At 41.6% G+C, this 22,767-nt stretch overlaps 1 protein-coding gene across 1 annotated transcript in view; it reads right to left on the bottom strand.

Annotated features, from left to right (window-relative positions):
• The window catches only part of LOC112220998 (complexin-1), a 57,640-nt gene extending 37,507 nt beyond the window's left edge, over positions 1–20,133 (bottom strand). The window contains exons 1-2 of the mRNA XM_024383034.2: positions 19,771–20,133; positions 18,725–18,840 (exon numbers count right to left, since the gene is read on the bottom strand). Of these exons, the coding sequence (XP_024238802.1) occupies positions 18,725–18,755 (31 nt within the window). The 5' untranslated portion in view covers positions 18,756–18,840; positions 19,771–20,133. The remainder of the gene's footprint in view (positions 1–18,724; positions 18,841–19,770) is intronic.
• Positions 20,134–22,767: the final 2,634 nt, after the last annotated feature.

The raw sequence follows: 22,767 nt of genomic DNA, 5'->3' as shown, positions 1-22,767 counted from the left end.
ATGGTATGCTTGTAATCATTAAGGACTGGGGAGTTTTTCAGAATAAAAAGAAACGGAGATAAGCACAGGCAAAATCCTAGAGGTAAAACTGATTCAATTTGCTTTTCACCGGACACTGGGAGATGAATTCACATTTCAGCAGGACAATAACCAAAAACACATGGCCAAATCTACACTGAAGTTACTTACCAAGAAGACAGTGAATGTGTCTGAGTGACGGAGTTACCGTTTTGACTTAAATCTACTTGAATATTTATGTCAATACCTGAAAAATGGTTGTCTACCAATTTCTATAAACACATTTTCACTTTGTCATTATGAGGTATTGTGTGTAGACAGGTGAGAATAAAACAAATGCAATCCATTTTGAACGCCACAAAATATGAAATATATCAAGGGGTATGAATACTTTCAGAAGACACTGTAGGTGGAATGGAATTTTGATAGAAAAAACACCAAGAGTAAATAACAGTCTGTCTCACTCTCTCAGAGCGTATCAATTCAGAGAGCAGATTTGTTGAAGGGCATATTTGATGAAGTGAGGCTGAGGCACAGAATGCAGAAGAGCTCATTCTCATATTTTCCTCACATTCCGTTAAAGAAACACAGTAGGGCCTCCAAATTGCTTATTATGCATGATAGGAACTGGCTGCCTCATAAACAGGTTGCCGATGCATCCGTCACGCCCAATCCAACGGCACCTCTCTCAAGCAACGGGTGGAGTTAGTTATGGAAACAGGCGAGTTTTGACTCTAGAGAAAGCACCTGGTCCGCTCAGATCTCAACCATGAGACAGATTAATCACACCAGATTAATCATAACAAAATCCAATTTCCTCAATGATTCCCACTCCCTATAGACCTAACTCCTAAAGTCATTTGAAACTGACCCTCCCATTCACTACAGTTGATGGCCAACTAAGCATTCCTCCAGCCACAATTAAAATGCTGTCAGGTAAAAAAAAAAAGTCATAATATTTACACCTAAACCCAATTGACCCTTTTCAGGAGCAAGGAAAGAGAGGAATCTCCCTTGGACAGATGGCGCATGACGCAGCCTCCGGCATTATCATCAGAGACCAGGGCATTGCCTCCACCGGCAGAACCCAGCCCAGTCCACATGTCCCTCTCCCCAAGCCTTCAAAGCTATGGGGCAAAGGCCTGCTCTGCACACAAGTGACCAACCAGGCACATTGCTTGTGCTCTACTTGACTAGAAGTAGAATGCACACAGGGCACCATTGGGTCTTACGTGTAGATTGTTGCACAATATAACGAGCAGAGAAGAGCAATTGGTGGATTGGATTATACAGGCTTTGGTAATTGGTGGATTAATTAGCTGACTCATTGACCTTCATCTGAACCTTGGGTTCCCCACTGAATAAATTATTTGAGGGAAATGCGAGGCCAACTCTCCATCGTAAATCTTGATTTCAGGGATTTTATTTGGTTACAGCAATACATTGAGATAATAACCTGTATTCTAGACTGTAACACCACAATTTCATCTTTCATTTTGTCATCCTGTGGCGAGGGTGAAAAGCTGTGTTTTATGAAAGGAAAGGTACTGTACTGAGGGGGCTGTTATGACCCACTCTCCTTATCTGCCCCTCATTCTCTCTCACAAAGACAAACACTCTCTCTCTCTCAAAAAGACAAACACTCTCTCTCTCTCAAAAAGACAAACACTCTCTCTCTCACACTCTCACACACACACACACACACACACACACACACACACACACACACACACACACACACACACAGAATCGGTACCAGACACCAGAAGTGTACATGATAAATGACCTAGCACACCATCCAGGACCAGGCTTTTAATAGACCGTTTGACATAATTGATGAGCCTACATTATGTTTGACTAAGTTTCAGGGAGGGAGCAGGGAGGAAGGTAATGGAAAAGTGAATGTGTGGAGAGACCAGAACGGCCTGTAACCTTATGGGAACCACGTCTCACCTTTACTATATTGATGTTGGCTAAAGCCTGGCAGAGGGAGACCAGGATTTGCTGCCAAGATGACATACAAAAGAGGTGGCCATTTTGGAAGGTGGTCAAGGAGGCACAGTGAGGATAACCGATGCTCCGGCCAAAGGACCGTAACATACTACCAGCCAGTAACATAGTCTCTATGGGTGGTGTAGGGTAGCATACTGTATCGGAGAGACCCAAGCGGAGAATTTGAGCTTATCTAATGGCCAACGTCACAGGCCTATATTTAACAGAAGTAGTTCCTTTATATCAACAGCCCCGATACTAGCCGTTTAAGTGTCTTGACTGAACTTTTCACTTTTTGCTCAACATTTCACTTTCAATATTGGGAACAGAAGAACGGCCCAGCATGTACTCTGGGTGTCTATTTTAGTGGAAGAAAGTTTTTGCTAAATTAGGTCAAACGATTTACATCACCAAGAGGATAAACGGTGTTTCAATGCTACGTGACCACAAATAAAAAATTTGTCCAAATTTCAGCAGAGAAAAACACAAAGATGAACTGATTCCAATAAATAAATCATTCTGAGATTCATTTAAAAACACAGTTTTGTTATTTTAAACTACAGCACTCTGCTCTAAACCATTGATCATCATTCCCCTTTGCTGATTCTGAGCTTTTATTTTTTACTAGGCAAGTCATCTAAGAACAAATTCTTATTTACAATGATGGCCTACCCTGGCAACACTGGAACAATTGTGCAGCGCTCTATTGGACTCCCAATCACAGCTGGATGTGATACAGCCTGGATTCGAGCAGGTACTATAGTGACACCTCTTGCACTCAGATGCAGTGCCTTAGACCGCTGTGCCACTTGGGAGCCCACTTCAAAGCATTCCCAAAAAATGACAATTATATTTGGATAGTCTGAAGTACTACTTGGCTCTCTGTTGCCTTAATGGGCAATGCCAGGCAATTGATGATGGTGATAATTTCAACTTCATGAAAGGTCAAGCAGATTCAAATTAGACAAAAACACGTGGCTTCAAAACTGGAAAATTGCTTCCCAAAATCAGAAATATGTACAGTAAGTGTACAGATGTAGGATCTTAATTTGATCACTCTTTTGTTGCTGAGAATTTTCCTGCACAGAAAAAATTGCAAAACTGTAGTGTATTTGAGTTTTAAACTTTAAGTTTGTAATTTACAATGACTTGATTTGCCCAAATGAAAAATCTATCAATCCCTTCAAAAATGTCAATTAATCATAATCCACATAATAATTCACATTTCCTGTTGCTGCACGATTATCTTCCTGCTGTAGCAAATTGGCTCAAATTAAGATCCCACATCTGTATGAGATCAGTTCATACTCTAAGTGAATCTATACCAAGCTCTGAAGTTGTTGGAACTGTGTGAAAAAGCATTGTCTGCTTTTCTCACTGAAGGAGCTTTATGACCTAAACTGAAGTGAGCTTTTTGTGTTGAAATGCCGTAATATAGGTTCAAATATCCAGGCCAAACAAATGAGTCACTCCAACACGGCACGCTCAGACGCAACAGAGGAAAGTTAGCCCATCTGTGACGTGCATATGTGCGAGAGTAATGTGTGTGTCTAGCTATTAGTTTTAATTGTGTATGTTCAACTTTCCCTTTTGTATTTCTGTGAATAATGGCTTTGTCAGTTTGTGTGTGTGTGTGTGTGTGTGTGTGTGCGTGTGTGTGTGTGTGTGTGTGTGTGTGTATGCTCGCTGGTGTATTCTCTGGTCCCCAGGATGGCATGAGGGGTCTACAGCACAGTCGTAATCCCTACTGCCTACAGCCAACAAGGGCCGGCACTGCCAAGTGGGCTGGCCAGGAGTAGAATGTACAGCTGCTGACCCCTAAAGAACTCTCCATGCTGGACACAGCCTGTCTGAACTACAACCCAACACATCCGCCTCAGCCCGCCTGCCTGCACAGAGGGGTTGGGAAACAGCATGGTAAAACAGACAATATGCTGTAATATGCTGCAGGTGTGTGTGTTAGAGGGGGGGAGTGAGTGAGTGTACGAGAAGGTACGACTCTGAGCCAAAAATACAATAAATTCAGAGCAAATTAAACCATTTATCCATTTCACACGCTATCTCCCTTCCATTTCAACAGCCATCTCCCTTTCATTTCAGAGGCCATCTCCCTTTCATTTCAGCAGCTATCTCCTTTTCATTTCAGCGGCTATTTCCTCCTGATGGTGCTGTATAACTCCTAGACGTGCTACATCAGTAACTCTCCTGTTGAGAGAAGAAAATAAACATTCATTATTTAAGGAGGATGTCACCATTATCTCCCAGTAACCCAACCTCTATATTTCATCTCTCCATTGAACCCACAGCAGTGCATGTGGATCCCCTCCTGGCTACCTCGTCATGGATGCTGTATATATTCTGTCACCCCCCTGTGATACTGCCGCTAACTTCCTGGTCATACACACACAAACACACACACACAAACACACACTCATTGAATAGTATACACTACTAGCTGTTTCTAAATTAGTAAGCGGCAACGCTCATGCGGCACACACACACTCGACTCCCCGGAGTCACAGGTAGACTGTTTTGATTCCAACTCCACACTAAAAGAAAAGAGCCATTTGGAAACATAATTAGCTGGAAGCTAAGGAAGCGGTTTTGTTATTGTACTGTAGTTAGGGTAATAAAATCTTATTTGACTCCACGGTCTGCTGAGCGTGGGTTCGGAGAATTGGGATTATTGTAATGATGATGATGGTAATGATTGTGGTTACAGCAATTATAATAGTGCCACTGCTATTGTGTTTCTGCATATCTATTTAGTACATTACTTCCTAATTGTATTTATTTATACATAGATGCACAATCCGGGGTTCAGATATTCACTAACCAAACAAACAGATTTTAACACCAGGAATCCAGATTACGAGCTTTGATTGACAGCAGTCCGCAGCGTACCCCTCTTGGGATTTTACCTCCAGTGGTCATTGGTCAATCTATCCTCTCTCCCACTACAGAGGAAGGAATCTATCATCATTATAACATGAGCATGGACAACACATAGTGACCTTAAGGGGACATGCCAAAAACAGACCTCACAGGATTGATGAAGGCAGATGCCAATACATCAATCATTTAGAGATTGCTGTGTTTCTACCCAGTCCATTACTCCTGTAGATATACCTTTGTAGTAGTGGGGTTTAAGGACTATGCATCGCCCAATCTCTTATTCATGGGTTGCATGTTTTGTCACAATATTTTTTTATATTCTTTTTAGGACTGATGCCCGACTGAGCATTCTAAATTTGATCAAAAGTGGATTACAGTGGCTTGTGTCACGTTCTGACCATAGTTCTTTTGTGTTTTCTTTGTTTTAGTGTTGGTCAGGACGTGAGCTGAGTGGGAATTCTATGTTGTGTGTCTAGTTTTCCCATTTCTATGTTTGGCCTGATATGGTTCTCAATCAGAGGCAGGTGTTAGTCATTGTGTCTGATTGGGAACCATATTTAGGTAGTCTGTTTTGTGTTGGGTTTTGTGGGTGGTTGTCTTCTGTCTTTGTGTCTATGCACCAGATAGGACTGTTTTGGTTTTTCATATTTGTTGTTTTGGTATTTTGTAGTGTTCACATTTATGGTCTTTATTCAACATGTTGAACTCTAACCACGCTGTGCTTTGGTCCGATCCTTCGTCCACAGAAGAAAACCGTTACAGCTTGTTATTACACTATATATACAAAAGTATGTGTACACCCTTTCAAATGAGTGGATTCAGCTATTTCAGCTCCACCTGTTGCTGACAGGTGTATAAAAATCAAGCACACCTCCATGCAATCTCCATAGACAAACATTGGCAGTAGAATGGCCTTACTGAAGAGCTCAGTGACTTTCAACGTGAAACGATTCAGTTGACTGTTTTATGTGTGGATTAATTGTCGGAGTAGAGGACCTTGTGCATTTCAGGTAAAATAACAACTCAACGTTTATATCCCAGGAAAAAATCGCTAGCAACAGCAACCTAGCTAAATAGGACAAATTAATGCTTTTCGACCTGTCCCCAAATTAATACAATTGGTTCAGAGTTTGTTTTTATATTTCAACCTGTGTCTCGTGATCGCGTTTCGTGTGGGGGGTCAAAATCAATTTGCGCACGATGGCGCACATGGACGCACGCGTGCACCCGGTTTGGGTATGGTGTTAGTTCCAGTGAAGGGAAATCTTAATGCTACAGCATACATTGACATTCTAGATGATTCTGTGTTTCTAACTTTGTGGCAACAGTTTGGGGAAGGCCATTTCCTGTTTCAGCATGACAATGCTCCCTTGCACAAAGCGAGGTCCATACAGAAATGGTTTGTCAACATCGGTGTGGAAGAACTTGACTGGCCTGCACAGAGCCCTGACCTCAACCCACATTGAACACCTTTGTCATGAATTGGAACGCCGACTGCGAGCCAAGGCTAATCGCCCAACATCAGTGTCCGACCTCACTAATGCTCTTGTGGCTGAACAGAAGCAAGTCCCCACAGCAATGTTCCAACATCTAGTGGAAGGCCTTCCCAGAAGAGTAGAGGCTGTTAGAGCAGCAAAGTCGGGACCAACTCCATATTAATGCCCATGATTTTGGAATGAGATGTTTGATGAGAAGGTGTCCACATACTCTTGGTCATGTAGTGTACATTAACATTTTCAAAAGGAGGCAAATAATTAGTGGGAAAACCTTTTGTAATCATTTTGATAATAATTTTTCGCGTTATTACATACAGCCGGAAATAACTTTTGGATATCAGAGTGAAGGTAACTCACTAGCATTTTCCGGGAATATACCCCTCAGGGCAATTGAACTGATTCCAGAGGCTGATCCAAAACACCGCCGGCTGAGAAGAGATATTTGGAGTGGACTTCTAGCCCGACTCGGGAGGCGCACACACCATCCACTTCTTCCGAGTATATTACTTGCTAATGTTCAGTCTCTGGATAATATAGTAGATGAGCTCAGGTTGAGAATCTCCTTCCAGAGAGACATCAGGGATTGTAACATATTCTGTTTCACTGAAACATGGCCCTCTCAGGATATACTGTCTTTGTCCATACAGCCAGCTGGGTTCTCAGTACTTCGCGCAGACAGGAATAAAGAACTCTCCTGGAAGAAGAAAGGCGGGTTGTATGTTTCATGATTAACTACTCATGGTGTGATTGTGAAAACATACAGAAACTCAAGTCCTTTTGTTCACCTGATCTGAATACCTCACAATTAAATGCTGACCATATTACCTCCCAAGATAATTTTCTTCGGTTATAGTCACAGCCGTGTATATTCCCCCTCAAGCTGATACCACGACGGCCCTCAAAGAACTTCACTGGACTTTATGCAAACTGGAAACCACATATCCTGAGCGTGCATTTATTGTATCTGGGGATTCATCTTTTTTGGGGGGGAAACGCTATCGAAGTTCTACCAACACGTTGACTGTAGCACTCACTCTGAGAAAACATTAGACCACTGCTACTCAGCTTGTCGAAATGCCTACAAGGCCCTCCCCTGCCCTCCCTTCGGCAAATCTGATCATGACTCCATTTTGCTCCTCCCTTCCTCCAGGATAAAACTCAAACAGGACTACCTGTGCTAAGGACTATTCAAAGCTGGTCTGACCAATCGGAATCGATGCTTCAAGATTGTTTTGATCACGCGGACTGGTATATGTTCCGGGTAGCTTCTGAGGATAACATAGACGAATACACAAATACAGTGACTGAGTTCATCAGGAAGTGTGTAGGAGATGTTGTACCCACTGTGACGATTAAAACCTACCCTAACCAGAAACCGTGGATAGAAGGCGGAATTCACGCAAAACTGAAAGCACAAACATTGCATTTAACCATGGCAAGGTGACTGGGAATATGGCCGAATCCAAACACTGTAGTTATTCCCTCCATAAGGAAATCAAACAGGCAAAACATCAAGTCTATGTATATAGGGCAGCAGCCTCCAAGATGAAGGGTTGCGTAACCGGATGGAAGCAACCTATTGTAGACTGTCTCGTCATTGTTGGTAATCAGGTCTACAACTGTTGTGTCATCTGCAAACTTGATGATTGATTTGGAGGCATGCATGGCCACACAGTCATGGGTGAACAGGGAGTATAGCAGGGGGCTGAGCATGCACCCTTGTGGGGCCCTTGTGTTGAGGATCAGCAAAGTGGTGTTGTTTCCTACCTTCACCACCTGGGTGCGGCCAGTCAGGAAGCTGGAAATGGCAGATTTTTTATTGGAATATCTACATAGGTGTACAGAGGCCCATTATCAGCAACCATCACTCCTGTTTTCCAATGGCACATTGTGTTAGATAATCCAAGTTTATTATTTTAAAAGGCTAATTGGTCATTAGAAAACCCTTTTGCAATTATGGTAGCACAGTTGAAAGCTGTTGTTCTGATTAAAGAAGCAATTAACTGGCCTTCTTTAGACTAGTTGAGTATCTGGAGCATCAGCATTTGTGGGTTCGTTTACAGGCTCAAAATGGCCAGAAACAAAGACCTTTCTTCTGAAATGTCTATTCTATTTCTTCTGAAATGTCTATTCTTGTTCTGAGAAATGAAGGCTATTCCATACGAAAAATGGGCAAGAAACTAAAGACCTCGTATAATGCTGTGTACTACTCTCTTCATAGAACAGCGCAAACTGGCTCTAACCAGAGTAGAAAGAGAAGTGTGAGCCCCCGGTGCACAACTGAGCAAGAGGACAAGTACATTAGAGTGTCTAGTTTGAGAAACAGACAGCTCACAAGTCCTCAACTGGCAGCTTCACTAAATCGTACCCGCAAAACACCAGTCTCAAAGTCAACAGTGACCAGGCAACCCCGGGATGCTGGCCTTTGCAACCCTAGGCAGAGTTGCAAAGAAAAAGCCATATCTCAGACTGGCCAATAAAAAGAAAATATTAAGATTCGCAAAAGAACACAGACACTGGACAGAGATATGGCAGAGATATGACTCTAAACTTTGAATGGTAGTGTAGGATTTATTTTTGTCCAGTTTGGATAGGGCAGCGTGCAGTGCGATGGAGATTGCATAATCTGTGGATCTATTGGGGCAGTAAGCAAATTTAAGTGGATCTAGGGTGTCAGGTAAAGTAGAGGTGATATGATCCTTAATTGACTAGCCTCTCAAAGCACTTCTTGATGACAGAAGTGAGTGCTACTGGGCGATAGTCATTTAGTTCAGTTACCTTTGATTTCTTGGGTACAGAAACAATGGTGGACATCTTGAAGCAAGTGGGGACAGAAGACTGGAATAGGTAGAGATTGAATATGTCTGTAAACACTCCAGCCAGCTGGTCTGCGCATACTCTGAGGACTCGGTTAGGGATGCCGTCTGGGCCGGCATTTTTGCAAGGGTTAAAATGCTTAAATGCCTTACGTCGGCCACGGAGAAGGAGAGCCCACAGTCCTTGGTAGAATGCTGCGTCGGTGGCACTGTGTTATCCTCAAAGCGGGTGAAGAAGGTGTTTAGCTTGTCCGGAAGAAAGACGTCGGCGTCTGCGACGTGGCTGGTTTTTCCTTTGCAGTCTGTGATTGTCTGTAGACCCTGCCACATACGTCTCATGTCAGAGCCGTTGAATTGCAACTCCACTGTCTCTGTACTGACGTTTTGCCTGTTTGATTGCCTTACTGAGGGAATAACTACACTGTTTGTATTCGGCCATATTCCCAGTCACCTTGCCATGGTTAAATGCGATGGTTCTTGCTTTCAGTTTTGCACAAATGCTGCCATCTATCCACGGTTTCTGGTTTGGGTTGGTTTTTATAGTCACAATAGGTACAACATCTCCTATACACTTCCTGATGAACTCAGTCACCATATTTGTGCATCCGTCGATGTTATTCTCAGAGGCTACCCGGAACATATCCCAGTCCGCGTGATCAAAACAATCTTGAAGCATGGATTTCGATTGGTCAGACCAGCGTTGATTAGACCTTAGCACGGGTACATCCTTTTTGAGTTTCTGCCTATAGGAAGGTTTGGAGCAAAATGGAGTCGCGATCAGATTTGCCAAAGGGTGGGTGGGGGAGGGCCTTGTAAGCATTTCTAAAAGTTGAGTAGCAGTGATCCAATGTTTTTCCAGATTCAGTAGTCCAGTGAAGTTCTTTGAGGGCGATCATGGTATCGTCTTGAGGGGGAATATACACAGATGTGACTATACTGAAGAGAATTCTCTTGGAAAGTAATACGGTCGGCATTTGATTGTGAGGTATCCTAGGTCAGATGAAAAGGACTTGTCTTTCTGTTTGTTATCACAATCACACCATGAGTATTTCATCATGAAAAATACACCCCAGTCTTTCTTCTTCCCGGAGAGTTCTTTATTTAGGCCAAAGAGTTCAAAGACAAAAGAGTTCAATCTTGGTTTCGTCAGACCAGGTAATCTTGTTTCTCATGGTCTGAGAGTCCTTTAGGGGCCTTTTGGCAAACTCCAAGCGGGCTGTCATGTGCCTTTTACTGTGGCTTGGCTTCTGTCTGGCCACTCTACCATAAATGCCTGATTGGTGTAGTGCTGCAGAGATCTTTGTCCTTCTGGAAGGTTCTCCCATCTCCACAGAGGAACTGTGGAGCTCTGTCAGAGTGACCATCAGGTTCTTGGTCACCTCCCTGACCAAGGCCCTTCTCCCCCGATTTCTTAGTTTGGCCGGGGGCCAGCTCCATGGAGAGTCTTAGTAGTTCCAAACTTTTTCCATTTAAGATTGATGGAAGCCACTGTGTTCTTGGGGACCTTCAATGCTGCAGAAATGTTTTGGTACCCTTCCCCAGATCTGTGCTTCGACACAATCCAATCCTGTCTTGGAGCTCTAAGGACAATTCATTCAACCTCATGGCTTGGTTCTTGCGCTGACATGCACTTTCAAGGAGGGACATTATATAGACAGGTGTGTACCTTTCCAAACAATGTCCAATCAATTGAATTTACCACAGGTGGACTCCAATGAAGTCATCTCATGGATGATCTATGGAAACAGGATGCACCTGAACTCAATTTCAATTCTCATAGCATAGGGTCTGAATACTTTTGTCAATAAGGTATTTCAGTTATTTTTTGGGGATAAATGTGCAAATATTTGTCATTATGGGATATTGTGTGTAGATTGATGAGGAAAAATATTTAAATATTATTTAATCCATTTTAGAATAAGCCTGTAACGTAACAAAATGTGGAAAAGGGAAGAGGTCTGAATACTTTCCGAAGGCACGGTTTATGGATAGGGCAAAAAAATAATACTTTTTAAATGCTGTCATTTAGCAAAGCGACTTACAGGATCAATTAAGGTTCAGTGCCTTGCTCAAATGCACATTGACAGATTTTTCACGTAGTCGGCTAGGGGATTCGGGCATTTAATCCTAATTAAACACCATTAGGCTATCTACTGCCCAAAATTGAAATGTTTCTTACAGAAGAAATATGAAAAGCACATGCATAACCATGGTAACAATTGAAAGGGAACAGTTTGGAGATCATGGGGAAATTATTCGACCAAATGAGGACACAACAGTTCACCTGACTGAATCCAAACATTACACTGTTGATTTTATGTGCATTTGACATTTATTGTACTTTTCGCCACATTTGTTGATAACAAAATCTGAAAATAGTAACATGATACACATCAGTAACATGATACAAATAGTAACATCAGTAACATGATAAGAATATTCCTGAAAATGTGGGGTAAGTGCAACATAAGACAAACAAATTACAATGGTTTGAGTGAGAGTACTAACTGGTGTCTTCAAGTGGCCATACAGTACACCTCTCCAAAGTGTGCACAGTTACTAAGTAATATCAATGCACTTTTTTTGACTCAAAGAAGAGTCTTCAACTATAAGTGGCTTTTTGGAGCTCTCCTAGCTGTGCCGTTCAGGAGCTAAAGCAAGCACACGTGTAGTTGTTTTTCTTTTGGAACACAACCCTGCATCCCAGCCCTCACACAATTAATGTTGTTTACGCAATCCAAAAACGGTCCATTGTAAATCGCAGTGGGCATCATTTGAAAGCCTGTTTAATTGCCAACATGACTAGCAAAGTTATGTTATATTACAGTGTTTCGCAATGCAATTCAGGGAAACGGACCCTAATTTGATCTGCATTGTAACATGTACGCTAGCAGCCGGGAAGCAAGTACAGGGAGCGAATCATTCATTTTAAAAAACGAATATGGAACAACACAGAAACAAGAGTAGCGTACAGACATGAAACACGAACAGAGTGAATAAGGCCTAGGGACAGAACCAAAGGGAGTGACAGTTATAGGGAAGGTAATCAGGCAGGTGATTGAGTCCAGGTGAGTCTGATGAGGCGCTGATGAGCGTAACGATGGTGACAGGTGTGCATAATAACGAGCAGCCTGACGACCTCGAGCGCCGGAGAGGGAGTATACGTGACACGCATAGAAAGATGTCATGAGTTCATTCAGGTGCGTGTGCACTGGCGTAGCACACATCCCCATGGGGGAGGGGGCTCGCAAAAGCTCGCTCCCCCCCCCCAGGTTGGTCCCCCAAATAGCATATGAACATGTCATAAACCACGAACAAATATTTTTGAATTACAGGAAATTAGCTTTACAACTGCAACATCTTCTCTCAGCCTCTTGGCAAAATACATTGTCACATTCGTCATAACGAGGAGACCAAGGCGCAGAGTGATAAGAATACATTCTTCTTTTAATTAAATGAAGAACCATTTTAACAAACAAAGAACACTTAACAAACAAAGAACACTTAACAAAGAACACTTAACAAACAAAGAACACTTAACAAACAAAGAACACTTAACAAACAAAGAACACTTAACAAACAAAGAACACTTAACAAACAAAGAACACTTAACAAACAACCAAAACAAACCTGAAGCTACAATAACAAGTGCTGACAGGCAACTACACATAGACAAAACCCACAAAACCAAAATGGCAAATGGCAACCTAAATAGGATCCCCAATCAGAGACAACGATAAACAGCTGTCTCTGATTGGGAACCAATTCAGGCCACCATAGACGTAGACTAACAAACACCCCTAGATATAGAAAAACCGTAGACAGGACAAACAAACATACCCACCCTCGTCACACCCTGACCTGACCAAAATATTACAGAAAACAGAAAACTAAGGTCAGGGCGGTGACATACATAGATTAGCAGGAAATTAGCTCAGGGATTCTTGAAAGTTGAGATAATCCTTGTCCGGCAGGGAATATTTATTTTCATGGTAAAAAAAGAAAAGCATTTTGTTGCATTTTTTAGGTTAAAGTTTACATTTAGGGGAATTTTTTAAGGAGAAATATAGTTTTTTTAAATTTTCTAAATACTTGAAATATTATTCATTTCCATGTCAGCTCTATGCCTGAAAATTCCCTTGTCCGGAGCAAAGGATCCCAATTTCAAATATCCTAAAACGTTTTAAAAATTTCGAACAAATGCAGATAATGGATATTAAATGGCCCTCTGTGAAAGAATATTTCTATCAAAACATTGATTCCTAAAATGTGTGTCTGGAGATATGGCCAACTCCGTCTGATTTGTATAAAATGAATCAGGAATGAGCAGGGTCAGCAACACCATAAGGACCCCTTATTCATGTCCTCATTACATGTAGTGTAACAAGACCACTCATGGCCTGTAGGGTTCTCTACTTTTGATAGATTTCAACAAACAATATTAGAATCACCATGGTCACAACCATAAACTGACAATTCAATCTGCCTGACAGATTAAAATAAAATATGACTTTTGGTTCAAATATGTTGCATTTACTTAGGTTTTAGTGTCATAAAGCAACTGAGGAAAAAAACAAAATTGCTACTGTAAATACCACTTGAATAAAGAAGAGAAACGATATTTTTGTCAACTCCGTAAAACAGCAATGTCAGGTTTGTGTCCAAAGTGCACTCCGTCAGAAGGCTAACAGATCTGATGTTTTTATTGGGGGTTTTCAAATGAATAATTGTCCATGTTTTACAAATCTTTTCTTTTTGGAGGCAATAATAATGTCTGTTTTGAGTATCTGTTGTCAACTCCGTCAGTAACTTGTCAACACCATCACTGATGGCTAACCCCCTTAGGATATTGGAATCACTGTTCTGCAACAGATGCTTAAACATTTGAAGTATTTGCTGTGCTAGACCTAAGGGATAATGTTTGCTCTTGAAATGTTGTTTTATGTTGTAAATCTAGAAAATCATGCCAAAATGCTAACGGAATTAGCCCTGAAGCATTTAACGGCGCTATAAAACAAAATAAGAAGACATTTGGAGATTTGTATAACGTGTTTGAGTGTTAGAATTAAACAGTCAAGGCTTTTAAACACTTGTTGTACAATAATATTTCAAATGAACTGTCTTTTATGGTGTCTAATGGAGTTCAAATAAATACAGATAGTGGGATTTTATGGACAAAAATAGGAGGTTGTTCCTTTACATGGTGATACTTTGATCTATCAAAATATTAAGACAAATATTTGTGAGACTAAATTTAAGATTGTCCTCAAGAATCTCTGGGCTCTAAAAGAGCACAATTTTCTCACAGCCTCATGGCAAGATATGTAAAATAACATGAGATTAGCTATAAAACTGCAAATGTTTCTCTCGGCGCCATGGCAAGAAATATGTATCACATTAAACAGGGGTTGGAGGGGGGCCTTGCTCGAACCTTGCAGGGGCCGCGAAACTTCGCTTCACCACTGTGCATGTGACATGGCAAATTTTATTCACAATCGACAAACATAGGCTCATTCTGTTCAGAACAACCCAGGGTATAACGCCATGTCATCTTGTAACTGTACATCAAACACAGTGATCATAAACATTGACACTGTATATGACTAAGCTACAAGACTGTTTGGCTAGCACAGACTGGAATACGTTCCGGGATTCTTCCGATGGCATTGAGGAGTACACCACAATGCCTTTGGTGACCAAATGGCAAGTGTCTTCGCTGACATTTTCAACCTCTCCCTGTCTGAGTCTGTAATACCAACTTGTTTCAAGCAGACCACCATAGTCCCTGTGCCCATGAACACTAAGGTAACCTGCCTAAAAGACTACCGACCTGTAGCACTCACATCTGTAGCCATGAAGTGCTTTGAAAGGCTGGTCATGGCTCACATCAACACCATTATCCCAGAAACCTGAGACCCACTCCAATTTGCATACCGCCCTAACAGATCCACAGATGATGCAATCTATATTGCGCTCCACACTGCCATCTCCCACCGGGATAAAAGAAACACCTATGTGAGAATTCTATTCATTGACTACAGCTCAGCATTCAAATCCATAGTGCTCTCGAAGCTCATCGATAAGCTAAGGACCCTGGGACCAAACACCTCCCTCTGCAACTGGATCCTGGACTTCCTGACGGGCCGCCCCCAGGTGTTAAGGGTAGGTAACAACACATCCACCACGTTAATCCTCAACACGGGGGCCCTTCAGGGTTGCATGCTCAGTCCCCTCCTGTACTCCCTGTTCACTCATGACTGCACGGGCAGGCACAACTCCAACACCATCATTAAGTTTGCTGATGACACAACAGCGGTAGGCCTGATCACAGACAACGACGAGACAGCCTATAGGGAGGAAGTCAGAGACCTGGCCATGGGTTGCCAGGACAACAACCTCTCCCTCAACGTGATCAAGACATAGGAGATGATTGTGGACTACAGGAAAAGGAGGATCGAACACGCCCCCATTCTCATAGACGGGGCTGTAGTGGAGCAGGTTAAAAACTGGTGTCCACATCACCAACAAAATAACATGGTCCAAGCACACCAAGGCAGTCATGAAGAGGGCACGACAAAACCTATTCCCCCACAGGAGAAATTATTTGGCATGGGTCCTCAGATCCTGAAAAGGTTCAACAGCTACACAATTGAGAGCATCCTGACTAGTTGCATCACTGCCTGGTATGGTGTCACGACATCTGCCGAAGTCGTTGCCTCTCCTTGTTCGGGCGGTGCTCGGCGTTCAACGTCACCGGTCTTCTAGCCATCATTGATCCATTTTCCATTGGTTTTGTCTTGTCTTCCCACACACCTGTTTTCTATCCCATTCATTACCTGTTGTGTATTTAACCCTCTGTTTCCCCTCATGTCTTTGTCAGAGATTGTTTATTGTCAGTGTAGTGTTTTTTGTATAGGTGCGCGTCGGGTCTTCGTACCCATATTTGTTTATATTCATTTTTTCTATTTAGTGTTATGGAGCATGTACTTGGACATTTATTAAAAGACTCCATTTTACACTCCGTTTGACTCTCCTGTGCCTGACTTCCCTGCCACCTATACACATATATCTGACATATGGCCACTGCTCGGCCTCTGACCGCAAGGCAATACAGAGGGTAATGTGTACAGCCCAGTACATCACTGGGACCAAGCTTCCTGCCATCCAGGACCTCTATACCAGGCGGTGTTAGAGGAAGGCCCTAAAAATGTCAATGACTCCAGCCACCCTAGTTATAGACTGTTCTCTCTGCTACCGCAGGCAAGCGGTACCGGGGCGCCAAAAGGCTTCTAAACAGCTTCCACCCCCAAGCTATAAGACTCCTGAACATCTAATCAAATGGCTACCTAGACTATTTGCAACCCCCCTTTTACACTGCTGCTACTCTCTGTTATGATCTATGAATAGTCACTTTAATAACTCAACCTACATATACATATTACCTCAATTACCTTGACTAACTGGTGCCCCAGCACATTGACTCTGTAACGGTACCCTCTGTATATAGCCTCCCTATTGTTATTTTACTGCTGCTCTTCAATTTTTTGTTACTTTTATTTCTTATTCTTCTTTTTTTAAACTGCATTTTTGGTTAGGGCTTGTAAGTAAGCATTTCACTCTAAGGTCTACACCTGTTGTATTGGTGCATGTGACAAATACAATTTGATTTGACATGCGTTTTATGATATGGAAAAGTGTAGTGCACATTTGGACTTATGAGTGTTTGGCTTGCTTGTATGACATCAAGGCAGTATTTATTATATACCTCAACTTCTCATCTTTCAAAATACATAGTGTCCTCTTCATTTACAGCACTTCCCTCACTGAGACAACAACAAAAAATGCAAAAGTTGCCTAATTAGCGGGAGGGAGGCAACCTCTTGTCACGACTGTCAGTCAAAACCCATACATCGCTGTGAAGCGCAGAGTCAGAGCTCTGACGTAATGTAATAACATGTTACTGTACAGCCACTGCGTTCCAATTTAGGCGTGTATCAGTGTCCAAATCCGCCAGTGTAAAGGGCTACAATGGGGAAGCAAGCCAAACTTCATTAACCAAAAGGCTATCTTCTTCCACACACACATTTCCCACATCAACAGGAGAGAAATAAACAAGAGCATGTCTCCAAACTGCTGAAGGTTAGGACCTTGGCACCACAGCTCAATTTCCTCATGTGTGAAATCCCTTTGCACACAATTCAGTGGATTCTACTCGTTTTCTTTATCGATGTAGCTGTGTACAGATGACCACAGGCCCTGACAAACTGCCTTATCTAGCAGCTGTTTAATGAAATGAATCCCATCTCTTCCTCTTCGAGCCCTTGCTCTCCCTAATCAGTCAGTGTTGGTTCCTCCCACGTATCCATCATCGGGTCTCAGAACGCACAGCTGTCTAAAGCCAGCAATGACAGGGATGCATGTCTGGTCACGATTTTTATGGCAAGGGACAAGGTTGTGTGTGTGTGCGTGCGTGCGTACGTGCGTGCATGCGTGCGTGAGTGTGTGTGTGCGTGTGTGTGTGTGTGTGGAGGGAGGGGGCAGTGTAAGGATTTGAGAAGGTTTACTGTATTACAGTCTATCTCTAGGTTTAGCACCTCTCCATATGAGACACTGACTTCACCAGCCACTAGATTGATTTGCATATTGATGATAGGATCAATTTGTTACATTCATTAAAAAATGCATTACTTTATATGCTAATCCCACATAGGGACATCTCAGCTCAAGTAATTATGAAAATAAAATCATGCATATTTAATGTGCACTAATAAAATTGTTGAAGATTAAATTAGTGTTGATAGGCTTTTGCAGCTGGAAGATAAGGAGCTGTAGCACAAAGTCAAAATGTACTACTGCACAGTAATAATGTTTGTAATGGTGCTCATTGGAAGGCTACAGGTAGGCTTCCACTGTATTCGTTTTTTGGATGGACAATTGTTCAACACCTATGCTCCAGATGAACTTCGTGGAAGAGTAAATAGCGCTTTAAGGATTCGGGCTTTAAAAACATGTGCAATGTATCTGTTCATATATTGAATTGCGCAAAATTGCCAATAGCTCTCAACAAAGGGACTGACTAAGTGCTGGATATGCAGTGCAAAATTGCGCATAACCAAAACAGTGGTTATTCAAAATACTATGATATTTTCGACATAATCTATCGATAAACATCCAAACCTTCTAAATATATAAATTATGCATGTTCAAATTTCACCAAGAAAAATATAGCCTTCAATTATGAACTGGCATAGTTTATATTCCAAGTTGTCTTTCACAGAATATATACATAACTATAAATGTAACAGAATAACATGATAGTTGTGTATCTCCAAAGCCCCATTAACCAATATAAACAAAGTGGTTTTAGTCGTCTTAACGGACCTCGTCATGACCTATAGTCTGGAAGACTGGAAGACACTCGGACGCTCCCGTATTATCCCCATAGAGACAACAGACTAAGACTGCATGATCTCATCAGGCAGTGGTAGCATAAGGTTAGCAATTTACCTCCCAACGCTTGCTTCATAACAAAATCCATGATGATGGCTTTTGATTCCTGACTTCTTTATCCTCGCGATCTTACATTCAGGTCCAGCAGGAGAAATAGTCCTTTATTGGCAGATCTAAAGTGAAAAGAAAAACAGTCGGTGTTGAGTTCCCACTGAAACGTGTAACTTGTCCTGACCGAAACCCTTAACTCTGAAGAAACTTTTAAAAGACTATTCAGCCATATTTCCATAAGAATCCATAGATGTAAGTAACTGAATATGCCTCTTAGCACCAATAAAAATAAGCACGTAATAGCTCATAGGTAGACTGAATGTTTAGGGCCCATAGGAAGGGCACCAAACGTCAATATATCAGACCTCATATCCTAAACGCAGACGCATGCACAATCATGCATGTACCGTTTTTCACGAGCACAAATAACAGTATGGTGCTGTACACTTCTCCTACACACTTATCAGTATGCTCATTTTTAGCCTAAAACATCACATTTGATTATGTCTGGTTTGTTATTGAGAATTATATCGAAACTTGTGTTCTTATTGGTAGGCTACTCAAAGTCTAAAATATGTCACCGATACTTAATTAACTATTTCTTAGAGGTCTCCACATTTCCCGGGAGTAGCAGAGGTGAAGGGTGATGACCAAAATACACAATAATCCTCCTCATATTGAAAACTTCCAATACAGAGAATTTATATTTTTACGATTCCAAATGTTTGTCAACCCATCTAGAAACGACCAATGTTCCTGATTCCTATAACCTACGATGTTGTTACATGAACAATAACCATGCCTTTTTGATTGTATGTAGCCTATTGCAAAAATAGCGTATGTATTTAGATGATCAGTCAATTTGAACATAAAACTGATTAATAAAAGCGTTGCATTTGTGAAAGCACCATGAAAATGATTGCGGTGATACAGAAACACTTCCTTTCGATCAAAGGCAGGTTTGAGCACCATTGCTGGTGGAAAGCTCCTTTCTCAACCTTCAACATAGTTAACCCGACAGCCGGGTTTTTTTCAGCGCTCATAATAATTACCTGTCCGGCGATTGGAATCTATCAAAAACGACAATAAGACTCTCAAAAATGAAGTTTTTTTTGCAATGGCAAACGATGATATTAAGTGCAAACGCCTAGCATCTCCTGTTTCCTGGCAAAAAGGTATGTCCTTGCTCCTTCTTGCACACTGGCTATATGAGTGTGTTTACGAGGGGAACTGCAGCTGCCTTGCCTGCTGCTGATGAAGCAACTCACTGAATCACATGTAGAGCTCCCTTCTGAAACGTCCCACGTTCTGACCGAAAGAGAGCGATCAATTATTGACGCGGTCCAGTCTTTGTGCGTCCCACCACTTTCGGTCCAATATTGTCTTCTTGAGTGGTTTACGGGTATGTAGCCGAGAAAACAAGAACACCAAGTGGACGGCTTTATGACCAGCTATATACCTGCCTTGCTGCCTTTTAACCATGTCTGACCTACATTATATTGTCCCAGGCGTCTGCTTTTGTGTATCTATGTGGTTGAATGCATCCTTTTTAAGGTGACATCCATCTAGGGTAGCCTTCAATTAGGCTACACACACACACAAATGACAACATGTGTAGGCCTACTTATCCATTGTCAGGTGTTTCTTGAGCACCTCGGTTTTTTTGGTTTATCACATCATTGACACAGACTTAATCAGATTGCAAAGGTTTCACATTGCATTTAAACAGGGGTGAAACTAAGGTACGGTCTTGGTACATGGCCTGGAAAAATCAATAGTGGGGGTACGTTAAACATGAGCCTATCACAATAATTAAAACAAAATGTCAAGAAAACGGTAGGGTAATGTACTGTTATTTATCATTACCGCATGTCAACGGCATGTAAACATTTGCGAATGGACATGAAAACCGGTGGTGTAACCTACGCTCCAAAATGCGTTGTGGTTCGACGAGAACACTGACATTTTGCCAAGTCAGAGACGAGTGGCCAACACCCGAGACACGCGCGGACAACAGTCGACGCGTACATTCTGACCTAATTACAATTGCCAATTATTATAATAATTTTTGTTTTTTTGTGTATGTGATTTGTTTTTTTTTGTGTTTTCCATTCACCACAGTTTGGAGGCTGGAAATATTTTGCGTGTGAATGAACGTGCGCGGGTAGCATAGTGAAGGAACACTTTGAGGTGATCATTTGACAATCAGATGAAAACATCATGACTGGTTGTCTTTATGCCACAAAAAAAGGTAATACATTTTAAAAGTTAAATGATGACTAGGCCCACAGAGACTAGGCCCACAGAGATCCTATTGAATTAATAGGGATTCTATATGTAATTAAATTATTAGGCCCATCAAAAAATGTTGGTGCACACAGGAGGTCCTGTACCGAAAAAATGTAATCTGACAATCAGACCCCTGCTCATCATTGGTACTTGGCCTAGTTCAAACCTTCGTTAGGCCCAAACCCTTTGTCCTCCAACATTGTATTGGCCTTGCAGATATAGTGTAGCAACATCATGTCAGCATGTGTCCATATTTTCAACAGGACAATTATGTAATTTACTGCCATTTAAAATTAATAGCAGAATATTGGCCAACTTTAGCCAATAAGACGGAGGAATTAATAGCAGATTCAGCTGATCATCTTTGCCTGTTAACCTTTGACTGATTATTGAATGGAATTCTATGTGCAGTCATTTGAAGGCTTGCAATGTTTTCTTGGCCTTATTAGATTCACATTGATTTAACCTTTCCTCCAATTAGATGAGAGATGGGTAGGGTTAAATCATCCCCAATTTAATGTGAAGCACTCCCAGTTTAACAGTGTAATTAGCAAAAGGCATAGATATGTTGGCTGGTGACCTCTATGCAGACACATATGCACACAGTAGACAATCTGTATGTCTTTTAAAGTACATACTTTATAGGAGAAAATGCAGTAGCATGCCTGCAGGTTGTTCACAGACAAATCAACACTGTGCCATGACTATAAAGTGCCCTGGTACTGCAATACTCTCCCAAGCCTTGTTTCAAAGCCAGCCGTTTGTGTGTGCATGGCAACCCAAGTGATGATGATGCACGTATCGAAACTAAAGCCCTCTAATAGCCAGGATTACAGATTGACATGGGTGTCACAGATTCCTATGGAATTCAAACCTGAAATTTGGAGATATTTCTCTCTCCACCCACCGAGTGCAAAACAAGCACCGTGGCGTCATCCGTTGCTTTTAGTGAGCCCACATGAACAACATGGGCCCACACTGAGTAATGTACAAAACAAACAAACTAATTGATGGGCTTTGTTAGTGCTCCATCATGATCATTGTTATTATTGTTGTTGTAATTATTAGGATCAGGGTGCCTTGGATATACTGTCCTGTACTGTATGTAATTTCAGTGCATTACAAGACATTCGCCCATTTAAGCACTTTGGCTTACAAAGATCAAACAAACCCAATCATAGTCAAAAGCTGTGTGGTTGGAATTACTTACCATGCAAGTATATCACAATAAACTGTAATATCATACCTCGTTTGTACTGCAGTTCACAAGCTAAACATCACTAGGGACCTCTATGGATCTACAGAATATGAGGCCTCCTTTAAAGTTTAACTAACTGAATCTCCCACATTTTCATATGTAAATATAAACAGAGGGTCCTCCAGTATTCCACTGTAATAGATTGACACGTTTACTAAAATTAGTGCGCATGTCGAGAATTTTTCATCCTCCCCTTTTCAGCTTTCTATCCTGTTTCATTTTGAGGAGCAAAACAATGAGGTTGGGATTGAATAGGCTTGCCAAAACCAGGTAATTAGGCTTACTCTGCAATTCCCCACAGAGGTTTTTCCCGAACACCCACGACTTAAAAAGCAGAGATAAAATCCAAGTTAACTCAAACAGCATTATTGCTCTGTATTGACTGAAATAGGTTACAGATCCATAGCCATAAGCACAACACATAGGAACATGTACATAAATTAAATTGAGATGAAAAATATTTTTCATGATGATCAGTTGCTTTTGTATTGTTCACACTTTG

This window comes from Oncorhynchus tshawytscha, linkage group LG21, assembly GCF_018296145.1.
Source record: "Oncorhynchus tshawytscha isolate Ot180627B linkage group LG21, Otsh_v2.0, whole genome shotgun sequence".
In the NCBI taxonomy this organism is placed as follows: Eukaryota; Metazoa; Chordata; class Actinopteri; order Salmoniformes; family Salmonidae; genus Oncorhynchus; species Oncorhynchus tshawytscha.
This window is presented reverse-complemented; position numbering and strand designations above follow the sequence as displayed.